This window comes from Sorex araneus, chromosome 1 (assembly GCF_027595985.1).
Source record: "Sorex araneus isolate mSorAra2 chromosome 1, mSorAra2.pri, whole genome shotgun sequence".
In the NCBI taxonomy this organism is placed as follows: Eukaryota; Metazoa; Chordata; class Mammalia; order Eulipotyphla; family Soricidae; genus Sorex; species Sorex araneus.
Genome location: NC_073302.1, coordinates 215,839,216 through 215,862,659, shown reverse-complemented (window position 1 = coordinate 215,862,659; position 23,444 = coordinate 215,839,216). Strand labels below are relative to the sequence as shown.

The following is a 23,444-nucleotide window of genomic DNA, read 5'->3' as shown; positions in this document are numbered from 1 at the left end:
AGACTAAAGTACAAACACAGATATGATGAGCCCCGAGCACACAGACAGGAATATGCCTTGAGAACAGAAGGGTGTGTTCAAACACAAAGCAAAAACAATCATCACGGAGACTTATGAAGATCCTTAACAATAAGTACAGACATAGTCTTGGTGTAAAAAAGATGATACTGGTACTTCAAGCAAGTGGTAAACTGAAAAAAAAATCATGATACTAAAATCAGGTAACATGAACATTTAGGAAAAAATAGCAAAAAGGAAATAAACGTATAGTGGGTGTGGAATAAAAAAAATAAATTTTGTATTTGAGTCTTCTGATTAGTTTAAAGTCATTGCTAAGAAGTTAAAGAATTATTTTCCCATCATTTAGTTATCTCTCTATGCTTTTCTCCACATATTCACCTCTAGTATACTATTCTCCACATTAAATAAAAATAAGTGATTCACCTGTGTATTTTTAAATCTTTCACAAAAGAATGTCAAATGAGAACATTCTGATTTTAAACATCTTAAAAAAACATTTTCTTACTAATGGGTGTGGAGTTTTACAAAGTTGACAAAACAGTAGTATTTTTTTCCCTTTTATTTATTTTGCAATATTCGGCACCAAATCAGAGCCTCATACTTGGAGAGCACACATATTACCACTGAGCTACATACCCAGTTTATGTGGTACATTCATTCTGAAACCTTGACTGTGCCTATAAATATCTTCTTGTTCACGAACTACTCTACTTTACAATATTTGAAGAAAACAAAGCAGCATGGTCTCATGCACTTGATAAAGACGAATAACTGTTTCTTTGAAATGGCAATTCTTAAAACTGTTGTTTTCAGTACTAAATATAGGAGTTAGGATTGCCTACACACATAAAGCTTAGGGATATATTTATTAGAGAGTCCTAGGGAAAGCAAAACATTTTGCCTTTGAAATACATTTCAAGTATTGTCACTTATTTGAATTAAGTGTCTGGCCATTACACTTTCATACAATATAAAAATGTTTTGTGGGTGGAGGGAGCACAGAGCAATTATACAACAGGCAGGTCATTTATTTGCCTTGTACGCATCAGAGGAGGTTTGATCCCTGACATCCCATGTCGTCCCCTAGGCACCCACCGCCAAGAGTAAAATCTGAGTGCAGAACCAGAAGTAACCCCTGAGCACCACTGGGTGTGACCCAAATAACAACAACAAAAAGAATGGTTCTGAAATAAAAACATAGCCAGAGATACAGTGGATGAGTTGCTGGCCATCCAGCTAGCTCACCTAGGACTGGCCAATCCCTGCAACTGCATAAGGTTCTCAGAGCACCACTAGGAGTAACAAATAAGCTCAAAGTCTGGAGTGAGCCTTAAGCACCCCCAGGTGTCACCCAAACATAAAACAAGAATATTAACAAAATGCAAAATTGTATCTCTCATTATAAGAATTCTCAATTTTTTTGTAAGTAGTCCTAGGAATAAGTAGATCAACCTAAGGAATTGATAGTACTGTCCTCCTGTGCCAATTCCGACCAATATCTCAGGCATATTAGCTTAATGAATGTTAGTAAATTGTTTATTTTCTGTATAATATATGGATAAAAATAAAAACATTGAAACAAGGTCAAGTGTAGTGCCTATTTAAAGAATAAATCAAATTTCAATCCATCGCCTCATAATTGGATTGTAAGGTTGCTGAAAGTAGCTGAATGTTCCACTAGGTACTATATTACATATTTTTTATTTAGAAAATACATAAGTACATGTAAGACTTTAAAAAAGGAAACCAAATATTAAACATATACAATTCAATTCAATGTGTGCTTCTATAGGGACAATTTTTTTTTTAATGATTGACACTGAAATTCTAAGACTTTTTAGAAATGGCAGTTAATTTCAATTTATTTCACTGGTTTGGGAACATTTCTATAGTAACTGAATTATGTTTCTCTCCCTTCCATTAACTTTTATTGTATTGTAAACAGCAGTGCATCAATACAATTGGCATAAAATAGCCTGTGAAATCTACTGTTTGTAATGAACTGTGAATGATAGGGACTTCTTTTTCAAAAGTACTAAAATTCTGTATCTTACTAGGAAAGAAACATTCTAGAATTCTATAAAATCAGAGGGTGCTATTGAGTTTATTATTCCCATCAATTTTTTGGTGTCCTTCAATGGATAGTTAAATTTCAACAGAGACAAAATCAACGGCCATTTAATTTTAGTACATACTCTGTGAACAAGACATTTTGAATATATTTTAAGTTGTTTCATTAAAAGTAAGCTGAGATCTGAATCTTTTTTCCATCATTAGTTAGACTATGACTGATTGAGTTAAAATTTGGATTTCCAAATCCAAATCCAAACATAACATAATCCTTCACAATTCCACTATATTCTTATGGTAGTAAACATAGAGGGACTACAATATTGACAATTCAATATGAGACTATTCTGGTCTGGAAATATAAAAACAAATGGATATCTATAGTCAACATAATTGAATGAATTGTCAAACATTTTCTCCATAACATATAAGAAAGTTTAATGATAAGCTATATATACTTTAGGTGCATACTCAACAATCAGTTTTCAGGGAACTTAGAAGTTATGAGCTCACATTTCTTCCCTCCAGTGTATTATATAAAATACATACATGATAAACTGATTTCAAACAAAGAAATGATTTCAAAAATTATTCGGCAATACAAAAAATATCTGAAAAGCTTATGGGAACAGATACATTTTAAAACCCAAGTCAAGTTATCTTTTATTAGTTCTTTCTATAGCTATTAATATTTACATTATAATTTTAGCCTTTTGTCAAGAATATTTTCAGACTTTTGTCAGGAAACCATCTCTCTATATTATCACAATTATAATGACAATTTATAGAAACAAAAAATACTAAATCATAATGTGTTGATTTTTTAAGAAATAATCAGAACAAAAGTTTGATATAAGTAAATTTTTGCTGGAATTTTATTTTTAAAAAATTGAAAACAGAGCCACTAATTTTAAGACAGATGCAAAGTTACTTTTGAAATATTTCTCAGGAAAATATATAATGTATTTTATAACTAGTTGATTCCGAGAAAATTGGAATAAATAAAATCAATGACAAAAGCAAGTTATTGCTTATATTTTAGAAAGAGTGTGATATGAGTTTTGAAACAAGTATTTTAAAAGTTTTTATAAACAGGTGTAGTTAACTGACAACAGCAAATTGTAACACCAATTGCACCAAATATGTACAATATAGTAGGATGTGTCTTTTTAAACAACAGTATTATTCTCTTCACTTTTCAAATAAAAAAAATACCTAAAATGTGAATATTAAGAGATAACTGTTTTCTTTTACCATAGTTATGTACAGATAACTTAAGCTTTTATTGGTGTTTATTGTTTATTCTTTGTGTGTTTTGCAATTTATCTAAGTCGACTAGTGGAGTTCATGAATTGTGTACATTTATGTCTTTATATGTTCAAATATGTGTTTTTGCATTAACTGTTGCTACTAGAAAATCTATAAGCTGACAAGAAATCTTAAGTAAATCATCATTTCATAATCAAGATTAGGGGAGAAAGAAGATTTTACAAATACTTAGATTTGGGCTTGATTTCTGATACCCCTGCTTATCAGTTCTGCAACATTGGAGATATTCCTGTGTTTAACTCCTTTTGCTGTGTGTAAATTGGCTTCAATGCCAATTTTCACACAGCATTTCTTGACAGAATAAAATCTCATGTGCTACATCAGGCATAATTTAGTGAACATAGAAGGATTCTAATAAAATTATGGATTTCTCAAACAATGGTTCCATTCTTGGACTGAGAAAATGTCATTGAAATTAGAAAACAAATAAAATACCATGCATCATATATCTAAAACATCAAGCAATAATCAAGATTACAGATTTCCACCCATGGATTTCAACAGTTCATAGTGTTATCTGATTTATCTTTCATCATTTCATCAAGGATAAGTAGAAGGCATTTTATCATTACAGGTTTCCAACCTCTCTCAGGCTTCTACTGAAAATTAACCTAAAATTAAATGGTTTTGGTTTGGAAGACAGAAACAAAGTATAAATATCGAGGAACGTGTCTTCTGTGTATCTGACTCTGGTTCTTTCCGTGGCACCACATGGCCCACCAAACCTGACAGTGAGTTCACTGTATTTAGACCTTAATCTCTTGAGCTCTGTTTGGGAAGCATACAAAAAATTCTGTTACTGTCACTGTCAAAAAATTATTAATTTTTTAATTGGGTAGACGTTCTGATTTGGTTTCATGATCCACCTGAAGCTTAAAATTTTGCTTCTAAAATTCCAGTTGTTATTTATTGCTTTCCCAATATTATTTTTGTAGCTAGAACAACCGAGACTGTAAAATAGCTATACATTTAGCATAAGAAGTGAATTAACTGTAGATCTCACTTGAGCCTATCATTTATAGACAGATTCCCTGTCTATTAGGTTCCATCCTATGGGGTTTTTTCCTTCATTCTGATGTGATGCTATCACTTAAAGATTTACAAATACTAAATAACTGATAACTTAGCATTCTGGTGAGGACTTATTACTTATTTTTTTTTTCTTTTTGGTTTTTAGGTCACACCCAGCGATGTTCAGGGGTTATTCCTGGCTTCGCACTCAGGAATTACTCCTGGCAGTGCTTGGGGGACCATATGGGATGCCGAAGATCGAACCAGGGTCGGCCGCGTGCAAGGCAAACACCCTACCCACTATGCTATCGCTCCAGCCCCCAACTTATTACTTCTTGTCTAAAATGAAAGACTAAGTTTTTCTGAAGTGTGATGCAAATGACTTATTTCCATGTATACATATCTATAACAAATATATTACTAATAAAAACACTTTTGTTTTCCTGTTTTCAGGTTTACTTCTGGCCCTGTGCTCAGGGATCATTTCTAGAAGTACTCAGAGGACTATATAGTGTTGGGGATTGTACCAGGGTCAGCTACATGCAAGGAAATCCTCTTTTTTTTTTTTTGAGGGGGGTTAAGATGGAGGGGAGTGTGGGGAAAATGGAAGAAAAGTCCCCAATTGGGGAGAAACTTTGCATAGGACTAAGTCCAGGCAACATCTTAACCCAAAATTATATTTCTGATCTCTATTTGATAGTTCTATTTTGATTTTGTACGAAGATTATAACTTTAATTAAAACACTCAAGTTGATTTGCCATATTTTATATCTCAAGATAAGTAACAGATATATTCTTGGCAACTTTTCTTCTGTATAAATGCTGAGCTATCCTGAAATGATTCTTAAGAAAATATTCAGTAAGATGGTGTTTAACCACACTTTCATATTTCTTTTATGCAGACAATTTTGTTCAGATGAATGAACCTTTCATTAAAATAGAATTTTCCAACAATAATCTCTAAATTACACTCTTTTTGGAGCTTTCAAATTCATTAAAAATGTACAGGCATATAAACTATTTTTTCTAGCTAACTGGAAATAATATAAATGATTTCTTAATATTTGTCAATATTTCTATCTTAAGGCTAAAAAAATTCTCATTTATTAAGTTATATAACTTTCATACAGGTATAATCATATCAAGTATTTTCTCCTAACATGTTTTAACAGCCTTTAAATTGTTTGCTCTTCCTGGGTCTTTTATTTTCCATGCTGTTGTCAAATTTAATAATCATACTCTATTAACTAAACACCATCAATGGCTCCCTATGACTCAAAGGATAAATTCTAAATTATTAGTATAGAAAGTCTTTCACAATTTGGTATCATTATATCCTTCTTTATCATAAATCATTATTTCCCTCTTAAAAGTCTTCCTGTCATAGACAGATTGATTAAATCTCATACTATTCCCAGATTCTACTATATTTTTGCAAATTCTGCTTCTTCTGAGTAAAGAGTCATTTCTATATCTCACCATATGGAGATGACAGCACTGTAGCACTGTCATCCCATTGTTCATCGATTTGCTCGAGCAGGCACCAGTAAGGTCTCCACTGTGAGACTTGTTACTGTTTTTGGCATATCAAATAGCCACGGGGAGCTTGCCAGGCTCTTTGAGAGGGATGGAGAAATCGAACCTGGGTTGGCCTTGTGTGGCGCATTTAATATGCCAAAAGCAGTAGGTACTAATATTTCAAAGCTTTCTCAAAAATTCTCTTATTTAAACTAATGTATCCCCACTCCCTGCCTTCTACAATATTGTGCATATAGTTATAGTGTCTTAGTTATATTTTTATAGATAAAACTTTGGTTTTCATTCCCCATTTAAAATATGAAAGTGCGGTGCATGTACTGCCGCAGCCCATGTGCTCCTTGAGCCCACATGTCCAAGACAATAAAATATGGAAGTGCTTTAAAAAAACTTTTTTTTTTTATCATTGTAGCTCATGGTCAAGCAAAAGAATGACACAGGAAAAATAATCAGTGTTTGTCAAAAGGGTGAATGTATGAAAGAATGAATGAACATATCTAAGTGGAAGACATTTTAAAAAATGAAAAAAATCAAAACAATTTAAAAAGAACAGATGCAGTTATCTAGTAGTACCTAGGATATTCTGGAATTTATTTTTATAATTAAAATGGTTAATGTTTTTCATTATATCCTTTACAGAAAAATCTAGTATAATGAAACATACAGGCATTGGGGAGATATTTGTATGGCTAAAACACATCTAAAGACTTTTCATCTCAGAAACAATTTTTCAAATTATGCATTATGTTTGGACTTAGAAAATAGTTTGGGGAAGAGAGAATAGTTTAGAAAGAAGGATGGACATTCTCAAGTTCATAATAAGAACATGTGTTTTGAAGGTAATCTGATATATTGGGGTTTAGAATTCTATTTAGCTTTACATTATGTTCTCCAAAGTATTAGCTATTCATATGTCTGACAAATTTTCGAAGTAATGATGAGAGAAAATCAATACTTCCAATAGTCATTTTAAGTGACTTTTTTTTTAAAAGTTAAAAACAGAATTTGTATGAAAATAGGCAAAAATCAATATGATATACTTTGTAATTATCTGCCTTGCTTAAAATATATTGTATAGTAAAATTTTAACAGAAATTAATACATTCACCATAACATTTTGAATAGATACTAAAAAAATGGGGTCCTTGGTTATTTGGAAAAAAGAGTAATTGCTACCAGAAAACTTTCAGTTATATGATCTAAGAGTGTTGCAGAACATTGCATTATTGATTCTTTAAAGGAAACATAACTGCTGAATGCTGTGTGATTTTGATTTGTCAACATTACTTGTGCTGTAATTAAAATCCTAAAATGATCTTTAAATAATACTTCACTCAAATAGAATCCTGATGAGTTTATCTCTATAATTAGAATTCCAACACCTAAATGAGTCATGCAATTGGAATTGTCATACCTCAGTGTTTTTACTCTCAAAGAAAAAGCCACCTTTAGAACATTTTGTCAGCATTTTTTAGCTAGAGACATTTGTTTAAACACAAACTCAGAGACACTGGTGTAAAATTAAGTGATATGACCAGTGATTTTTAGCATCCTCCTTTATTAGTGAGCTCCTATCCCCATCTTTCTCCAGACTTCAGACTTTCAAAATTAGCAGGTTCTATGTGAAGGTCAGACAGACACACAGCAATCCTCACAATCTTTCCTTTTTCCCTTGTCTGAAGGAATAAGTTAACTGGCTTCCAAGAAGAAAGCAATCAGAGAAGCTATACTATAATGGTTTTGATGCTTTATTTGATATTTCCATGAAACATTTGTTTTATGAGTTATTGGAATATGAATATATCTAATAAAAGCAAGGGATCTGCGACTAAAATTAATTAAAATCATTTCTTTTTTTTCAGTTTGTATAAAATTTAGCCTTTAAGAAGTCACTATATCTAAAATATTGTCATTGTTATTTCAATTAGTGGTTCATATTATATGCATATACCTCATTTATATTTGTTATATTCTTCTTGATCACTCCTCATGTTCAATTTCTCAAAAGTTTCCACTCACCTTTAATTTTAGTATAACCATATTAAATTGTGATTCACATTCATTTATTTTGTATTTGTATGTTTAATTTACCCAGTTATAAAAATTAGGAAATTAACTATCAACATAATTTAATAAAATTTAATTTAATGTAATTCATGTAATTCATGAAATAGTTTCTTGAAGTTATAATTCAAGAGCTTATTTAACATTAATTTTGGTGATTTTATAGTTAATAACTTCAAAATCATTTTAACTCACAACTTTAAAATAATATCTATTTCTAATGTTTTTTCAATTTAAGAAAATTTAAACCATAAGAATTGTAACAATGGCTTTATCAGTGCAAACAAATACCTTTTTTAACTCATGTGCCATTAAGCCAGGTTTATTCACTAGTGAAAAAACCATCTATTTCTATAAATCTAGCCAAGAAGTGCAATTAGAGAAAGTATTAACAGAAACAAAGTGTTTTGTGTGTTTACAGATGATCTGAAATATATATGTATATAATGCCTATCTGATTACTTACTAATTTTATTGTTATATGTGTATAATAAAATATATATTATGAGTAAAGATATATATATATATTAAATATGCATCTCTAAACAGCTATTGTATGCTTAGATAAAATACTGAATAAGTTTTGGTTATTGGACTGACCTTTATGTCTTTGTGATCCATCCATATTGCTAAATTCAATGTGATTCTCATCAGCCCAATATAGTCTGTGGTTGACATAATCTATTGTGAGTGCCATGGGTCGAGAAACCTTTGTTTCTATCACGACACTCTGATTGGTTCCATCCATTCCGACACGGCCAATGTGAGGATATTCACAGCAGTCAATCCAATATAAATACCTAGAGAAAAAAGCCAATAGCCATCTTGTTAACAGATTAACGAACCATTAAACAATATTTCATTTATGTTCTCAGTAATTCTAAAATTAACTCCTGACACTTTTCTGATTGAAGTTTCTAATGAGCACACTTCAGTGCAAACTTGTCTCATAAAATTTTGAAATAAGATTATTTTGAAATCGACATAAAATTTGAACATATTCCCTTTAGTATGTAAGCAAATGCATTATACATAATAACTCTACAAATGCTAGCACATAACAGATATCCAAGCTGGCACATTTATGCAATCAAAATGTACTTACTTTGTTGGAAGAATAAAATAATCAATGCATGCATATCTTTTTCCCTTGTGGCTTATTACATATAAAAATTCAAAATAAAAATGATCAAAAAGTAAATTTTATTTGCTTGATGATGAACACCATTCAGTGTGGGGAACAATAGTTAACTATGAATCTTTAAATTTAATTAAATTAATTTTTTGAAAAATATGTGAACTGTACTGTTCCGTGGTCATACTACTAATATTTAAAGTGTTCAATGTTTCTGGTGACTATCACACTCAACAATGCAGCTAAGGAACACTGCCATCAACCCAGACTGGTCTATTGGTGTCTGCCATATAAATTATGCCAATGGAGATTCTAGAATAGGTTATTTCACACATTTGGCTAAAATAGTAAAATTAGAGAGGTATTGTTATGAGAACTAATTGAGGAACATAGCTCCTGGAAACACAAATAATATAAAATTAGCGAATATTATTTTTATCTTGAAGTTTTTATCTGACCTATCTTAAAAGTACTTTGAATAATAGCACAGCAGGTAGGGCGTTTGCCTTGCACCCGGCCAACCCGGGTTCGATTCCCAGCATCCCATATGGTCCCCCCAAGCAGCACCGCCAGGAGTAATTCCTGAGCGCATGAGCCAGGAGGAACCCCTGTGCATTGTCGGGTGTGACCCAAAAGCAAAAAAAAAAAAAAAAATAACCCAACAACAACAAAAAACCAAAACAACAATAAAATCAAATATAATCTCTTTGCTTATGGAGTCCACATGCCATGTTCCTCTGAGCAACATCTTAACATCCAAACCAACATATACTCTGACAGCACATGATCCGCCCCCCCCCATAGTCCTGTGAACACTCAACACATGAGGACCTTGGCAGCTCAATCTTCTTGACCCCTGTGCATTGGACCATCTGCCTGTGACCAAAGTATCATGTGCAGTAGCCACTTTGAGCACTGAGCAGTTCCCTGCCAAACTAATTCTAGGTCTGAAGTTTTCTTCCTGCTAACTATTATTGAGAATAAGCATACAACTTTAACCATGTTCTAATATTGAAATGTGCAAATGCAGATCTAGATGCATATTATAGTTACCTTATGACTTTGTGCTTTCATCATATTATTTGCTTTGCTCCTAACTCTTCAATTATATTAATATTTTCATTCAAACAAAATTAGTATAGTCCCCTCTCCACAAATTCTCTGATTCAAAAGTTCACATTTCTCTGACTCAAATATCAATCAAATTTTCTGATTGAGATGTGAATAAGTTCTCTGATTCACAAGTTCACAAATTTCAAATTTACATTTTTTAAAGAAGCTTACAAAATATTTTGATAAATTATTTGCTGAGAAAAATAACACCTTTTATCATATATTATTTTTAGTTTTTCATAAGTGATAAGATAACACTTCCATGTGAGTTATGCACCCAAATTTATGATTACATGGGTTTGGATAATAGCATTTATAATTTTAGAACAGTTCACAAGAAATATTTTGAAAATTGTGTGTTAGCTTCATATGCTATTTCTTTTTGCAGTGCGATTGACATCAGACATGTTATATACTTAGGAACCCACAAATCAGTAATGATGTAGGTCTCACAATCATAGAACATAACTCACAAGTCAGTTGATGAAACATCTATGAAAAAACTCAAGGTCATTCTTAAGTTCAAAATTTCATTTAGAAACAATGATTCGTTAGGGCCATAATATCTAATAGATGCCAATTAGCATTGGGGACATAGAGTCGGGCATAATTTTCACTTCAATGATTATATATTAAATGCAATGCCATTGGGGGCTGGAGCGATAGCACAGTGGTTAGGGCATTTGCCTTGCATGCGGCCGACCTGGGTTCGATTCCAAGCATCCCATATGATCCCCTAAGCATGGCCGGGAGTAATTCCTGAGTGCATGAGCCAGGAGTAACCCGAGAATCACCGGGTATGACTCAAGAAACAAACAAACAAACAAACAAATAAATAAATAAATGCAATGCCACTAAATGTAAAATATATTATAAAAAATTAGGATATGTTAAAAGCAATTCACTACTGGTACTGGAAAAAATGAAATAATAGGTTTTATCTAGATAAAGGAAGACAAAAATAGAGAATTTTGTGCTAACAAATAAATCTTTGAACATAAATCTTATCTTAAGTACTATGTAAATTCCTTGAACAATTTTCTTCTTAGGGCAAGGGGAAGGGCTCGTATGCAGTGGTCTTATTACATCTGGTAATATTGGTGGGGATCACGTGGTACCAGGGATTGAATTTATAATGCAGCATGCATTCCAAATATCTGAGTTGCCTAGGGGGCAGAAAATATATTTTTTTTCAGATTTTAAAGCAAAAACTTAATTGAAGACTTTTATGCTGTGACAGGTCTTGCATATCATGTAATCTAATGCCTGATAAGCTGAAATCGTAAAAAGTTATGTACTTGTTCTACTTTATGCTATTGAAGGAGTTGAAATAAGAATCCAGGCTGCTAGATTTATAAGTTGCCAATTTTTATTTCTAATAAGAAAATTGCTGTCTAATGCAAAAAAGTTCTAGAAACATTATTTTGGTTCAAGTTTCAATTATCCAATTACTAAGTAAATCTGGACATTAGTTATCATTGAAAATTAGTTATCATTAAATTATCTTCACTGGAAATTATATGTTACTTATGTATTTATATACATAACTTTATATATTTATAGTTTTGCAATGGCAACCTAAGAAGTTTCCCTTTGTATTTAAATTGCATGAAATTATTAAATAATTCCTGAATTTATTGAACATTACTATTTAATTATTTCATGCAGAATAATAATGTAGCACTGCACTGCAGCACTGTCTTCCCATTGTTCATCTATTTGCTCACGCGGGCACCAATAATGTCTCCATTGTGAGACTTGTTGTTACTAATTTTGGCATATTGAATATGCCATGGGTAGCTTGCCAGGCTCTGCCGTGCAGGTGGGATATTCTTGATAGCTTGCTGGGCATTCAGAGAGGGACAGAGGAATCGAACTCAGGTCAGTAATGTGCAAGGGAAATGCCCAACCTGCTGTGCTATTGCTTCAGCAGGCAGAATAATAATATTAACATATTTCATTTATATTTATTATCTAAATTTCATTTATATATTTTTACATTTAAGGCCTATTCATAGATATAGTTTTCGTATTTTCATTAAAACTGTGTTAGAAACACTGATAATTTAAATTCATTCAATATTTTGTTTTAGGATATCACTCCTGGTTAGAGCTCAGGATTTACTCCTGGATCTGAGCTCAGGAATCCTTCCTGCCGGCTGAGGGAACCAGATGTTGTGTTGGAGAGTCAACCCAGGTCAGCTGATGCAACATTAACACCTTACCCACTGCACCATCTTTCCAGCCCTCACCAGTGATAATTGTCACATTTGAGAGACAGGTCCATACAAACTGCCTATGAGCAACAAAAAACAGTTGTAAAGAAAAGCCGAAAAAAGGAAGATTCAATAAAAATGTCAAAATGAGCTTTTTAGATTTCATCCATGTAACTTGTAATTTTTACTGAAGATATATGAAAGAAGTGTTAGCTTCAAATAATATCTGTTCTGGACATTAGGAGTAGTGTAGATATACAAAAGAAAATCTACTTTAACCATAACAACCACTGTATATAATCCTTGAGAATGACTTTATGGTTGAATAGAATATATTTCTTTAAAATAAAATTCATTTCTTCCTTCATTGTTTTTCTTTCCTTTAAATCCAGCAATAAATTTAGTAAGGTTTCATCCCACTGAAATAACATATAATTTTGAATTGTAAAATTTAATCTTTATAATAATTCTCTGTGTATATTTATTTAACTATAGAAAAATACATAAATAAATAAATATAGAGAGAGTCTCTTGCCCTCATAACTGGCTGTCTTCCCCGGGGCCCCTCGGAGGGGATGGGCTCCAGCTTCCCTTCCCACCCCGAGCAGAGCTCCCAGCGGCCGAAGACCACCAAACCTAGCTACGGCCATGCTTGAGGCCCCTCTCCACACATTCGGACAGGCATCATGCATGAAGGTACCAGCAGAGGAACCCAGGTGTGTATAATCCCATCAACGGTCAACATCCAGAGATTTAAAAGCAAGCTCCCAGATATCTTGTAGCCTATTTCTCCCTCTGGGAGAAATTGGCAATCTTCTCAGAGTATCCTGCCCACATGGGAGAGCCTTGCAAGCTTCCCATGGTGTATTCATATGCCAAAGCCAGTAACAAGCTGGATCTCATTCCCCTGACCCTGAAATAGCCCCCAGTGAGACATCCTTGGGAGGGCCAAGTCAAGATAGACTTCTAAGATCTCAGGGAAAGGACAAAATGATAGGTTACTGAGCCCGCTCGAGAAATTGATGATTAACGGGATTTCGTGATCGTGATCTTGATAGAAAAATAGATGTGAAATGTGCTAAGGATTATTTTTATTGACTAATAAAAATATTTCTTCCTCTAAATTCAGATTTTCCCGGCATGTCTTTCATTCTTTCACAATAAAAAAAAATCCTCAATTCTTTTTTTCAGTAAAACATTTAAGTTATTTACATATCTATGCATTGTCTTCTGTAAGGACATGTGCAGGCTATTACTATAGTTATGATCCTATGCAGAATATAAATTTAGTTATGCCTATTTGTTGTGTAGCTCAACTTTGAATTTAATATTCTTTCTGTTAATCATAAATAAGGATTAAGCATTTTTTATTGTTGTCATGGGGGGGAGGATTTGAAATTTTTTGTGTGGGGAGAACAGCCCTGGTTGCACTCTGGAATCATGTTAGAGGTGTCTTCTGCAAGTGCTCAGGAAACTTCCAGTGCAGGAGATCTAACCTGGCCACCTCCAGACAAGGATTGATCCAAGCACCATCTATCGGGTCCTCTAATAATTGCTTTGATGATACATACTATTGAAGTTCAACAGGAAAAATATTGGACTAAAGCTTGAAAACTGGGTTAATGATGAACTTTAATATTGCATTATATAAATAATATTGAGAGGGAGACTGCTTACTATTAAGAAAATTATCAAAACAATCTTATCTTTCTTAGAGACAGTAAATTGTAAAAGCATCTAATGTGATCAAACTCAGGGATCATTTAGACTAATAAAAGTCTATATAAATGGAAGCTGTCACCACTATGGTTATATCAGAATAATAATTCAGAATTATTATTCTGAACTCCCTGTATGCTGGACTCCCTCTATGCTGGAAAAATTATTCTCAAGTTAGTGAGCAACACAAATCAGTGTTTTTTTGAAACAAAAAGAATTGTTTTTTCTGTGTTGCTATGTATTATGCTTTGATTTATTCCTAGCTCTTCTATATTCTGCACATTCCAGTGATATTAAAGTTCAAATATTATGTGTATATATTTAATATATTCCAATTATAGGTGTGATTTGCAATTTCTTGAATGTATCACTTCCTCATTGTCTTTGCTTTCACAGATAATTTGATATTTTTGCCTGAAATCACTCTGCTTTGAATTGCAATGCCTTATTCTACCTAATCTTACTTCGTCTTGTTCAAGAAACTCCCTCTGAATCTTACTTCGACAGAAACATTTTGTTTCATCTATTTTATCATTATTTTACATTATAGTGTGATTATCTACTCACTTCCTTCTAGACTATTTAATATTTGGATATAAGAATATGTCTATTATTATTATGCTCTTAGAACCAAAGTAGATGCACATTAACTACTAAAGAAATATAAATTGAAAAATGAGTGAGTAGATGGTATTTCATTTGGTTAAACAGTCATATCAAAATTTGTTTTAATGCCAATGATAAATGTCTTTTACTACTGTGATAAACTGAAGTGATGTTTTAACAATCTAAATATTAAATTACGGTCAGCATCATTTTAATTTTAATAATATTTTCTATTTAAATTTTATTTCTGGTTCAGTACATACCTACTTATTTTCTATGCAAATAGCAATTCCTTAAATATTGAATTTCAATGATATGACAGTGACAGTGACAGTTATTTTTAAACTAAATCAGATAATAGAATAGACTACTTAGATTTATATTAAATTGAAAAATAACAAGAAGAAACATAATCAATTTGTCTCATATCTCTACCAATATTTTTGATATTTTTATCCAAATTACAGCTGTAAAAATTGAATAGAATATTAAAATATAGAGAGGACTCCGAACTTAATTTTGATTATGTAGTCTCATTACATAAAACAGTTTTCTGATTTCTACTCTCCCTTAAAATTTTGTCCTATTTTTCATTAAGTATTAGTATTGAAATTACACTTCTCAAGGAAACAGTGGTCAATAGAACTGACATATTCAAAACATATGCAAATCACAACAGTAATCTGATGTGCGTCGATTGTTACTTTTTGCATATGGCTTTTCATTTTGAGTTATCTTCAAAATAGAGGTGAGCAGTACTTCTTGGATTTATATTTTCATGTGAAAGATCATCTCATAAAAGCTAAAATCCATGTGATTCTATCGTGTCACTCTGAGAAACTAAGAAAATATTATTATAAAAAGATGTCACTGAATTTTAACTGGTAAGGATCATTTAATTATAATCTACAGTTTTCATCCTTTGACTAAAGCATACATACCACAAACACCCATATCATAACCCAAATGATGCCAAAGTACCTAAAACAATTTAGTACTTCATTATTTTTGTTGAAATTTCCAACAGGTTTATGTTGATTTTAACTTATGACTGTTTTCAGTTTATGAGTAAAGAATGGTAATGCGGAAAAAATAAAACTTAAAGCTACATACATCATGTTTATCAGTTTAGGTTATAGTTTTGCTTTATCACTGGGGAATTCCATGAATCTAAATACAAATGGGCGATGTTTCTTCCATTTAGAAAATAAAGATTCTTGCATAGTTTGAAATGAATACCTAATTCAGTTATACTAAAGATAAAGAAGAGGACAGAGGTTTAAAAACCTGACAATAATCAAATGAATTAAAATATTAACATATTTAGGAATGAATGGAAATGGGAGCCACATTTACATCATTTCTTTCTTTTTTTTTTTTTTTTTTGCTTTTTGGGTCACATCCAGCGATGCTCAGGGATTACTCCTGGCTCTGCACTCAGGAATCACTCCTGGTGGTGCTCAGGGGACCATATGGGAAAACAGATTCTCTTTAGACTCTGGTCAAAATAGAAGTCATTCTTCCAAATCATTGATTTCTATGGGACGGAAAATATTTAAAAGCATAACAAAAATATATATAACAATTATAGAAAAACATTATAGAACAAAAAGTTAAAACCTGTACATTACCTTGGAAATAGTATTACGGTACATGTTGTCTTCTAGAAACTAATTTTCTCAAATTAATATTGACGATTAAAATATAGCACACACCATGATATTAACTTTACCCATTACAAATAAAAGTGACCAGAAAACAACAACATATCAGGAAGAAGTAAAATAAAATTGTCGTATATAGTAAGAGAAGGTAGTGGTTTGGAGTATGTATGATGTAAAATTATTTTAGAGAGCAGAAAATTTAAAGCTACAGTTATTATAGTTCTTGTAATAATTGCTACTGTGAATATATGTGTATATTTAAATCAAGTTACTTCTAAACTTGTTATTTTAAGAACCATGTTGGGTAAAGTGAATTCCTGCAGTTCATTTGAAACATAATCCTCCCCCCTCCTACACACTCACAGGTCCAGGTTCAGTAGAACCTGGACCTGTGAGTATTTTGTAGGGCGGAGTCCATCATTTTAAACCTCACTACCATCTCACAGAATAACTGGGGTGCAGACAGCACTGCCTTTCACTATCCCTAGTGTCATGAATAAGTGTAAGATCTTCTGAGAGTCTATCATCCAATTGCATGCAAGCAACACAACCACGTATACACTGAATATGTGCAACACTGTCACTGCAACAACAACAATAAAGGTTAGGAATTGGAGTAAATTTAAAGGCAGCCCTGAGATACCTACCAAAACAAGTCAAGAATGACAGTGGACCAAACAGTCCTCATCTCTGGAACTTAGAAAGCATAGCCCGGCTTTGAAATTTTAATGTGTACTCCAATTGGAGTAGGGTGTTTGCCTTACACACAGTAGACCTGGGTTCAATTCCTCCGTCCCTTTCAGAGAGTCAGGCAAGCTGCCGAGAGTATCCCGCCCTCACAGTAGGGCCTGACAAGCTACCCGTGGCGTATTCAATATGCCAAAAACAGTAACAACAAGTCTCCTAATGGAGATGTTACTGGTGCCCGCTTGAGCAATCGATGAACAATAGGATGACAGTGACAGTGACAGTGACTCCAATTGGGGTATGGTGCCACCAGCAGGTCAACCTGCACCTGTGGGGTGAGTGCATCAGCAGCCTGATGGTGCCTTCGACTTCCAGATACCCCAAAATTGCTGCTGTGCCTTTGGCCAGACCCCAACAACTTGGGGCCAAGTTTACCAAGAAATTAAATGGCCCAGTTAGGTACATGGGAGACACACCCACAAACCACTTTTGGCTCAGCTATACAAGCTCACCTCTTGGAGAGCCTGGCAAGCTACTGAGGATATCCCTCCCATTGGGCAGAGCCTGGCAAGCTACCCGTGACCTATTTGGTATGCCAAAAACAGTAACAACAATGTACTCTTCATGTAACTGGATCAAGCAGACACCATTGGGCTACACTAGCACGTGACAGGGATGAATAGAGACATTACTGGTGCCCGCTCGAACAATCAATGAGCAATGGGATCACAGTGATACAGTGAAACTCAACCAATAACTGAAATCCCTTACTGACCTTAATATTTAACATGACTTGTTTAGCAGTCTCCAAATTAAATAAGAAAGAGGTTTCCAAGCAAATATTTCCACATATTCCTTATATATATATATATATATATATATATATATTAGAAAGAAAGATGGTGCATCGTATTATTCATCATCAAAAGATACTATGTCTCCTGCTCTAAGGTGGTATAAATGAATGAACTGTATTATAAATATTATAAAAACTGCAAAAACAAACCAAGAGCTTGTTCTTTGCCTGATTTTATCCAGGTGTTAAAGGCAATAAAATCAATGAAGTCTGCATGTTTTATTTATTTTCACAGTACTCAATTTATAAGTTGATCTTAAAGTTCAAAAAACACACTTAGCATAAAATCTCAGCAATCTATTTTAATGTGATACCCACATTTGTGTTTTTAATTTTGAAATAAAAATTTATTTACAGTTACATGAATTTCCAGGTTGGTTGTTCCAATGGATTTCTATGTTAATAGCGTAGAGACATGATTCACACATGACATTCATTCAAGGTATTAAATTTTAACGTAAGAGGATCAATGCTTGCTACAAACCCTTCTTGAGGATCCAAACACAGGTCCCTGGGAAACTTCAGTCGTTTGCTGACGAGTATAGTAGGGTACAAACCATTGAGTTTGGATACTTCAATAACCCTTTTCTCTGTGTCAGACCAATAGAGATTTTTTCCGATCCAATCAACAGCAAGTGCATTGGGAACAGCTGTGTTGTGTACTACCTAACAAAAGAAAAAAATACAAAATTGGCAGTGTGAATGTCTAGTATAAAACTGATCAATTGCTTTTTGATTCCTACATATAGAGAGTCCTATTTAAATATCGGATATGTAATTTATATAATCTGAAACCATAGGACTATTTGTTCAAATATAATTACTTGTTTATAAGTAATAACTTAAGTATGTCAATATTTATTTACAAGCTATATAAATCTATACTTATAGAATTTAATAGTTATCTTTACCACAATAATAGATGCTATCAATAATAAAATATAAAAAGTGACAGCATGAAAATTTCAACAATTAATGATATAAATTTACAGTGCTAAATGATAACACATCTTTAATTCTTTCCCATAAATTTATATTTGCACAATTGAGTATATCCCCAAAGTAAACAAGCAAAAGACAAATATAAATTTATAAAATTGGCATGGATGATAATTTAAATACAAATCAGTAAACACATAATGCAAAGAGAATTCTTGTTACTCAGAATTATAACATTTTATCCCCCTGTAAATCCATGCAATTCACTTCTAAACTATCTCTGGCAATTAATACATTTTAAGTGGTAATGGGATGTTGTTCTCCAAAGTAGGGTAAATTTTCTTTAAACAACTGAAATTCTTTAAAATGCTTTTTTTTTTTTTTTGTCTTTTTGGATCCCACCCAGCGATGCTCAAGGGTTACTCCTGACTCTGCACTCAAGAATTACTCCTGATAGTGCTTGGGAACCATGCTCAGTGCTGGGAATCGAACCTGGGTCAGCTGAGTGAAGGGCAAACACCCAACCTGCTGTATTATCACTTTAGCCCAATATTTAACTTATGTTGAACAAAATGTATAAAATTTAGTAATGTAAAATTTACATGTTTATATACATTTCTGGCATTAATTCATAAAATACAAATTCTTTATATTCTTTGTTCTTTAAGACATTGGCATTTATTAATTTAAACCACTGAATATAAATATGAAGCATCATATCTGTCATAAATCACCTACATCCAACTTACAAATCTTGGCTTTCTATATATTCATTTCAAAAATTTCTGAATATTTTCAAAATTGATTTCTCCCAACAAATGTTTGTACGCATATATAGAAAAGATATACTACAAAATGTTAAAATAGAGTTCTATTTGCAAATAGAATTTAACTATAATTAATTTTACTACATATGTGGAGTGCAAACAATTTAATTTTAATACTACATTTAATTTAAAATTATATCAAATAGGCATACATATCTTGAAAACAATAGATAATAGTTATGATAATATGCAACCAGAATTTATAAAATTTTACAAATTCACTATTATTTCATTTTCAGTAGGTCAATATCCTTAGTGCTATAACTTTAATAACTCAATTTTCAAATATAAATTCTTAGACAAAGCTTTTCCTTTTATATATGCCAACAATTGAATCTCAGGCAATAATCATTCAATCTAAAAGAATATATCATATTTACATGAACTAAGAATAAAACTCCAAACTTTAATATTTTGAATTTTATCTTATTTTTAAGAAGTTTTGTAAAGAAAGATGACAATAAAAGCCTCATATTTCCTAAGTGTCAACATACATTATATCTGTGAAATTCAGTCTAATATATTCTGTGAATATCATCATTACTATCCAACAACATACTCTATTCAACTTGACCATACTAATGGAATATTGCTAATTATATAATTATAATATCTTGTTACCTTAATATCACTGCCATTTAAGCACATTCTGTTAATACGACTGCCATTGGGCCGGCTAGAATCAATCCAATAGATAAATTCTTCTCTGTAATCAAAGTCTATAGCAATAACATTATTTAATCCCTAAAAATAAAGTAAAATAATAGTACTTCTTAGAAAAAATTTTGAGCACTTTTTTAGTTCATAAATATTGATACTTACACTTAACATAAGTTATTACATCTTTTATAATAAAAAGTTGTAAGCAAGCCTTTTCAAAACAACATACACTGAATTGCATTTTCCCCACATCATGTACTTAAATTTTTGCATAATTCTATTATAGAACATTTTTAAGCTAGGAAAAATTATTTCAATAATTTTAAATAATGATAGTTTAGGCAAATAAAAAAAGACATCATGGATTGGTGAGTGGGGTGGTACTGCTTATAATAAAGAGACTCTCACTTCAGATTAATAATAAATATATCTATGTAAGGAATATAATCAGGTCTATAAAGGAACCAGAGAAGAGCACATACATGAATTGAAACAGAAGATCCTTTAACTTTTAAAGAATAAACCCCACAAAACTCTGATAAAAATAAAATAATAAAATTTGTGTTTCCAGAACATTTTCTTTCTCAACAACATAAATAAGCTTCTTTGGGATTTTTATCCCATATTCTAGATTGTTTGATTATATGATGACGTAAAGTGTATTTAACTTCTTGTTAAGTCTCAAGACTTCTACTTCAAAAATATAAAACAGAAAACTCAATCAGAGTTTTAATTGTATTCACTCACTTAAGGCTCATGTATACATATAAATGCATAGATATTAAATAAAAGTAACAACAATATAGCCTTCGTGCAGAGTCATAGAGAGAGAGCAAAAGAGAGTGAGAGTGAAAGAGTGAAAGAGAGAGAGGGAAAAAGAGAGAGAAACAATTCTTATTTTTGTGAGTGCATGACAGAGAATTTAAAATACATTTTAGTCACAAGATTTTGTCCCCTGAGACATATAGATAAATAGAGAGAGAAAAATAGATGGATAGATAGATAGATGATAGATAGATAGATAGATAGATAGATAGATAGATAGATAGATAGATAGAGATAGAGAGAGAGAGAGAGAGGAAAAGTGCCTGACATAGAGGCAGTCTTGGGATGGGGGGAAGAGAGGGAAATTGGGGGCATTGGTGGGAGAAATGTGTGCTGGTAAAATGACAGGTGTTGGAACTTTGTATGACTGAAACCTAATCATCAACAGCTTTGTAAGTATGTATCTCACAGTGATTCAATTACAGATGTATATATGTACATATACATGTATATATGTAAAAGACTAGGCAAAACCCCTAAAGGATCTTTATATTTCATATTATTCATATTACTCACTAACTTCATTATTTACGCTACAGTTGTAGTTATCTCAAATTCTCATTGGAATCATTCTCTAGTTGTTGTAGAAGTAAAGATTACTATGACTCCAAACAGGGGTGTTTTGTGTTGTTTTTAGTGCTGTTCATTTTCTTTGGATTTGAAAGAGAAGGTAAAGAATTGATGACAATCTCCAGAACTTCTTTTTTTCTACATTTATTCTTAAAATTCAGAATTTAATGAGATGAATTCTTTCTTTGACTTGTATCACTTTTATTCCTTCCTCCGTGATGTGCTATGGAGTCTGACATGATGCTTAGTTCGGCAATGTGGGCTAGACATGAGCGTTAGTTGTGCTGGAGGACTGTAACAGTGCACTTAGCACTGTTGTCCTGTTGTTCATCGATTTGCTCAAGCGAGCACCAGTAACGTCTCCATTATGAGACTTGTTGTTACTGCTTTTGGCATATTGACTATGCCATGGGTAGCTTGACAGGCCCTGCCGTGTGGGCAGGATACTCTCAGTAGCTTGCCTGGCTCTCTGAAAGGGATGGAGGAATCGAACCAGGATCAGCCACATGCAAGGCAAATGCCTTACCCTCTGTGCTATCACTCAAAGCTAACAAGAGTATCCTGCCTGCATGGCAGAACCTGGCAAGCTACCCATGGCATATTCGATAATCATTCTGGAAGACATCAAGTCTGTACTTAGGGACCTCTTCTTGGAAACAAATGACTGGAAAACAGAAGTGTCTCATATATATGCAGGACAGATGCTCCTCTATACTTCCAATAGACTCAACAGTATTTTTAAATGTCTTAGAAGATCTGAATTCTAGTTGTGATAGTATTAAAGTCATCAGTTCAAATCAGTTTATTATTGTTTAACATGAACAAAGGATTTTCTGTTACCACCATATTACAAAGTTAATTTGACTAGACTAACACCAAAATATTGTTACTGGTTATAAGCAAGACACACTCCCACCCTCACACACACAATACCTGACTTACTGAAAATTCCTCACTATTCCAGATGAATAAAGGCAAATTTATTTCTTACTAACAACACTATTAATCAAAAGTAAAAATGAAAATTAGTATTAGTGAAGGCTTCCAAAGATTGACAGAGAGACACGGCAGTGAGTTCTGGAAGACACCACAGTGCCTGAGATCTCTCTGGGCCCCATACCACACCAATTTCACTGGAGCACCCTAGATGGAACAGGTGCACTCTCCCTGCCTGTGCCAGATAGAATCCCGGCAACCAAGAGCTTCCGCAAGCAAGGCCCAGAGATGCAGGTTCCACGACTAAATCTCCAAGCCACATAGCAGCAGAGGAGTCAGGCTGTTCCTCTCTAACTCTCACAACCACAATCTGCCTCCAGACGCCGTTTTAGTGCACCAACAGTCCTGGACCAGAGAGTCCCAACTGAATCCCAAAATAGATTAGTGCCCCAAAGAGATGTCTCTGAAACCCAACCATTACTAACTAGAATTCCAAAAACACTCAGCTGCTTTTGTGGCCATGCCAGCTCTCATGATATTCAACATAAGCAATGGGAAATAAATTATCTAGCATCAGCCCCTGGCAGGTAGGCTTGAATGGTGGTGGGAAATTTTGAACAAAACATAATACTAAAATGTAGAGAATATTGGGGAAATTTT

At 32.8% G+C, this 23,444-nt stretch overlaps 1 protein-coding gene across 1 annotated transcript in view; it reads right to left on the bottom strand.

The window, feature by feature from the left end:
- Positions 1-23,444, bottom strand: part of LRP1B (LDL receptor related protein 1B) — a 1,943,003-nt gene that overhangs the window by 267,345 nt on the left and 1,652,214 nt on the right. Inside the window, exons 58-60 of the mRNA XM_055124030.1 lie at positions 20,415-20,537; positions 18,512-18,693; positions 8,632-8,831 (exon numbers count right to left, since the gene is read on the bottom strand). Of these exons, the coding sequence (XP_054980005.1) occupies positions 8,632-8,831; positions 18,512-18,693; positions 20,415-20,537 (505 nt within the window). The remainder of the gene's footprint in view (positions 1-8,631; positions 8,832-18,511; positions 18,694-20,414; positions 20,538-23,444) is intronic.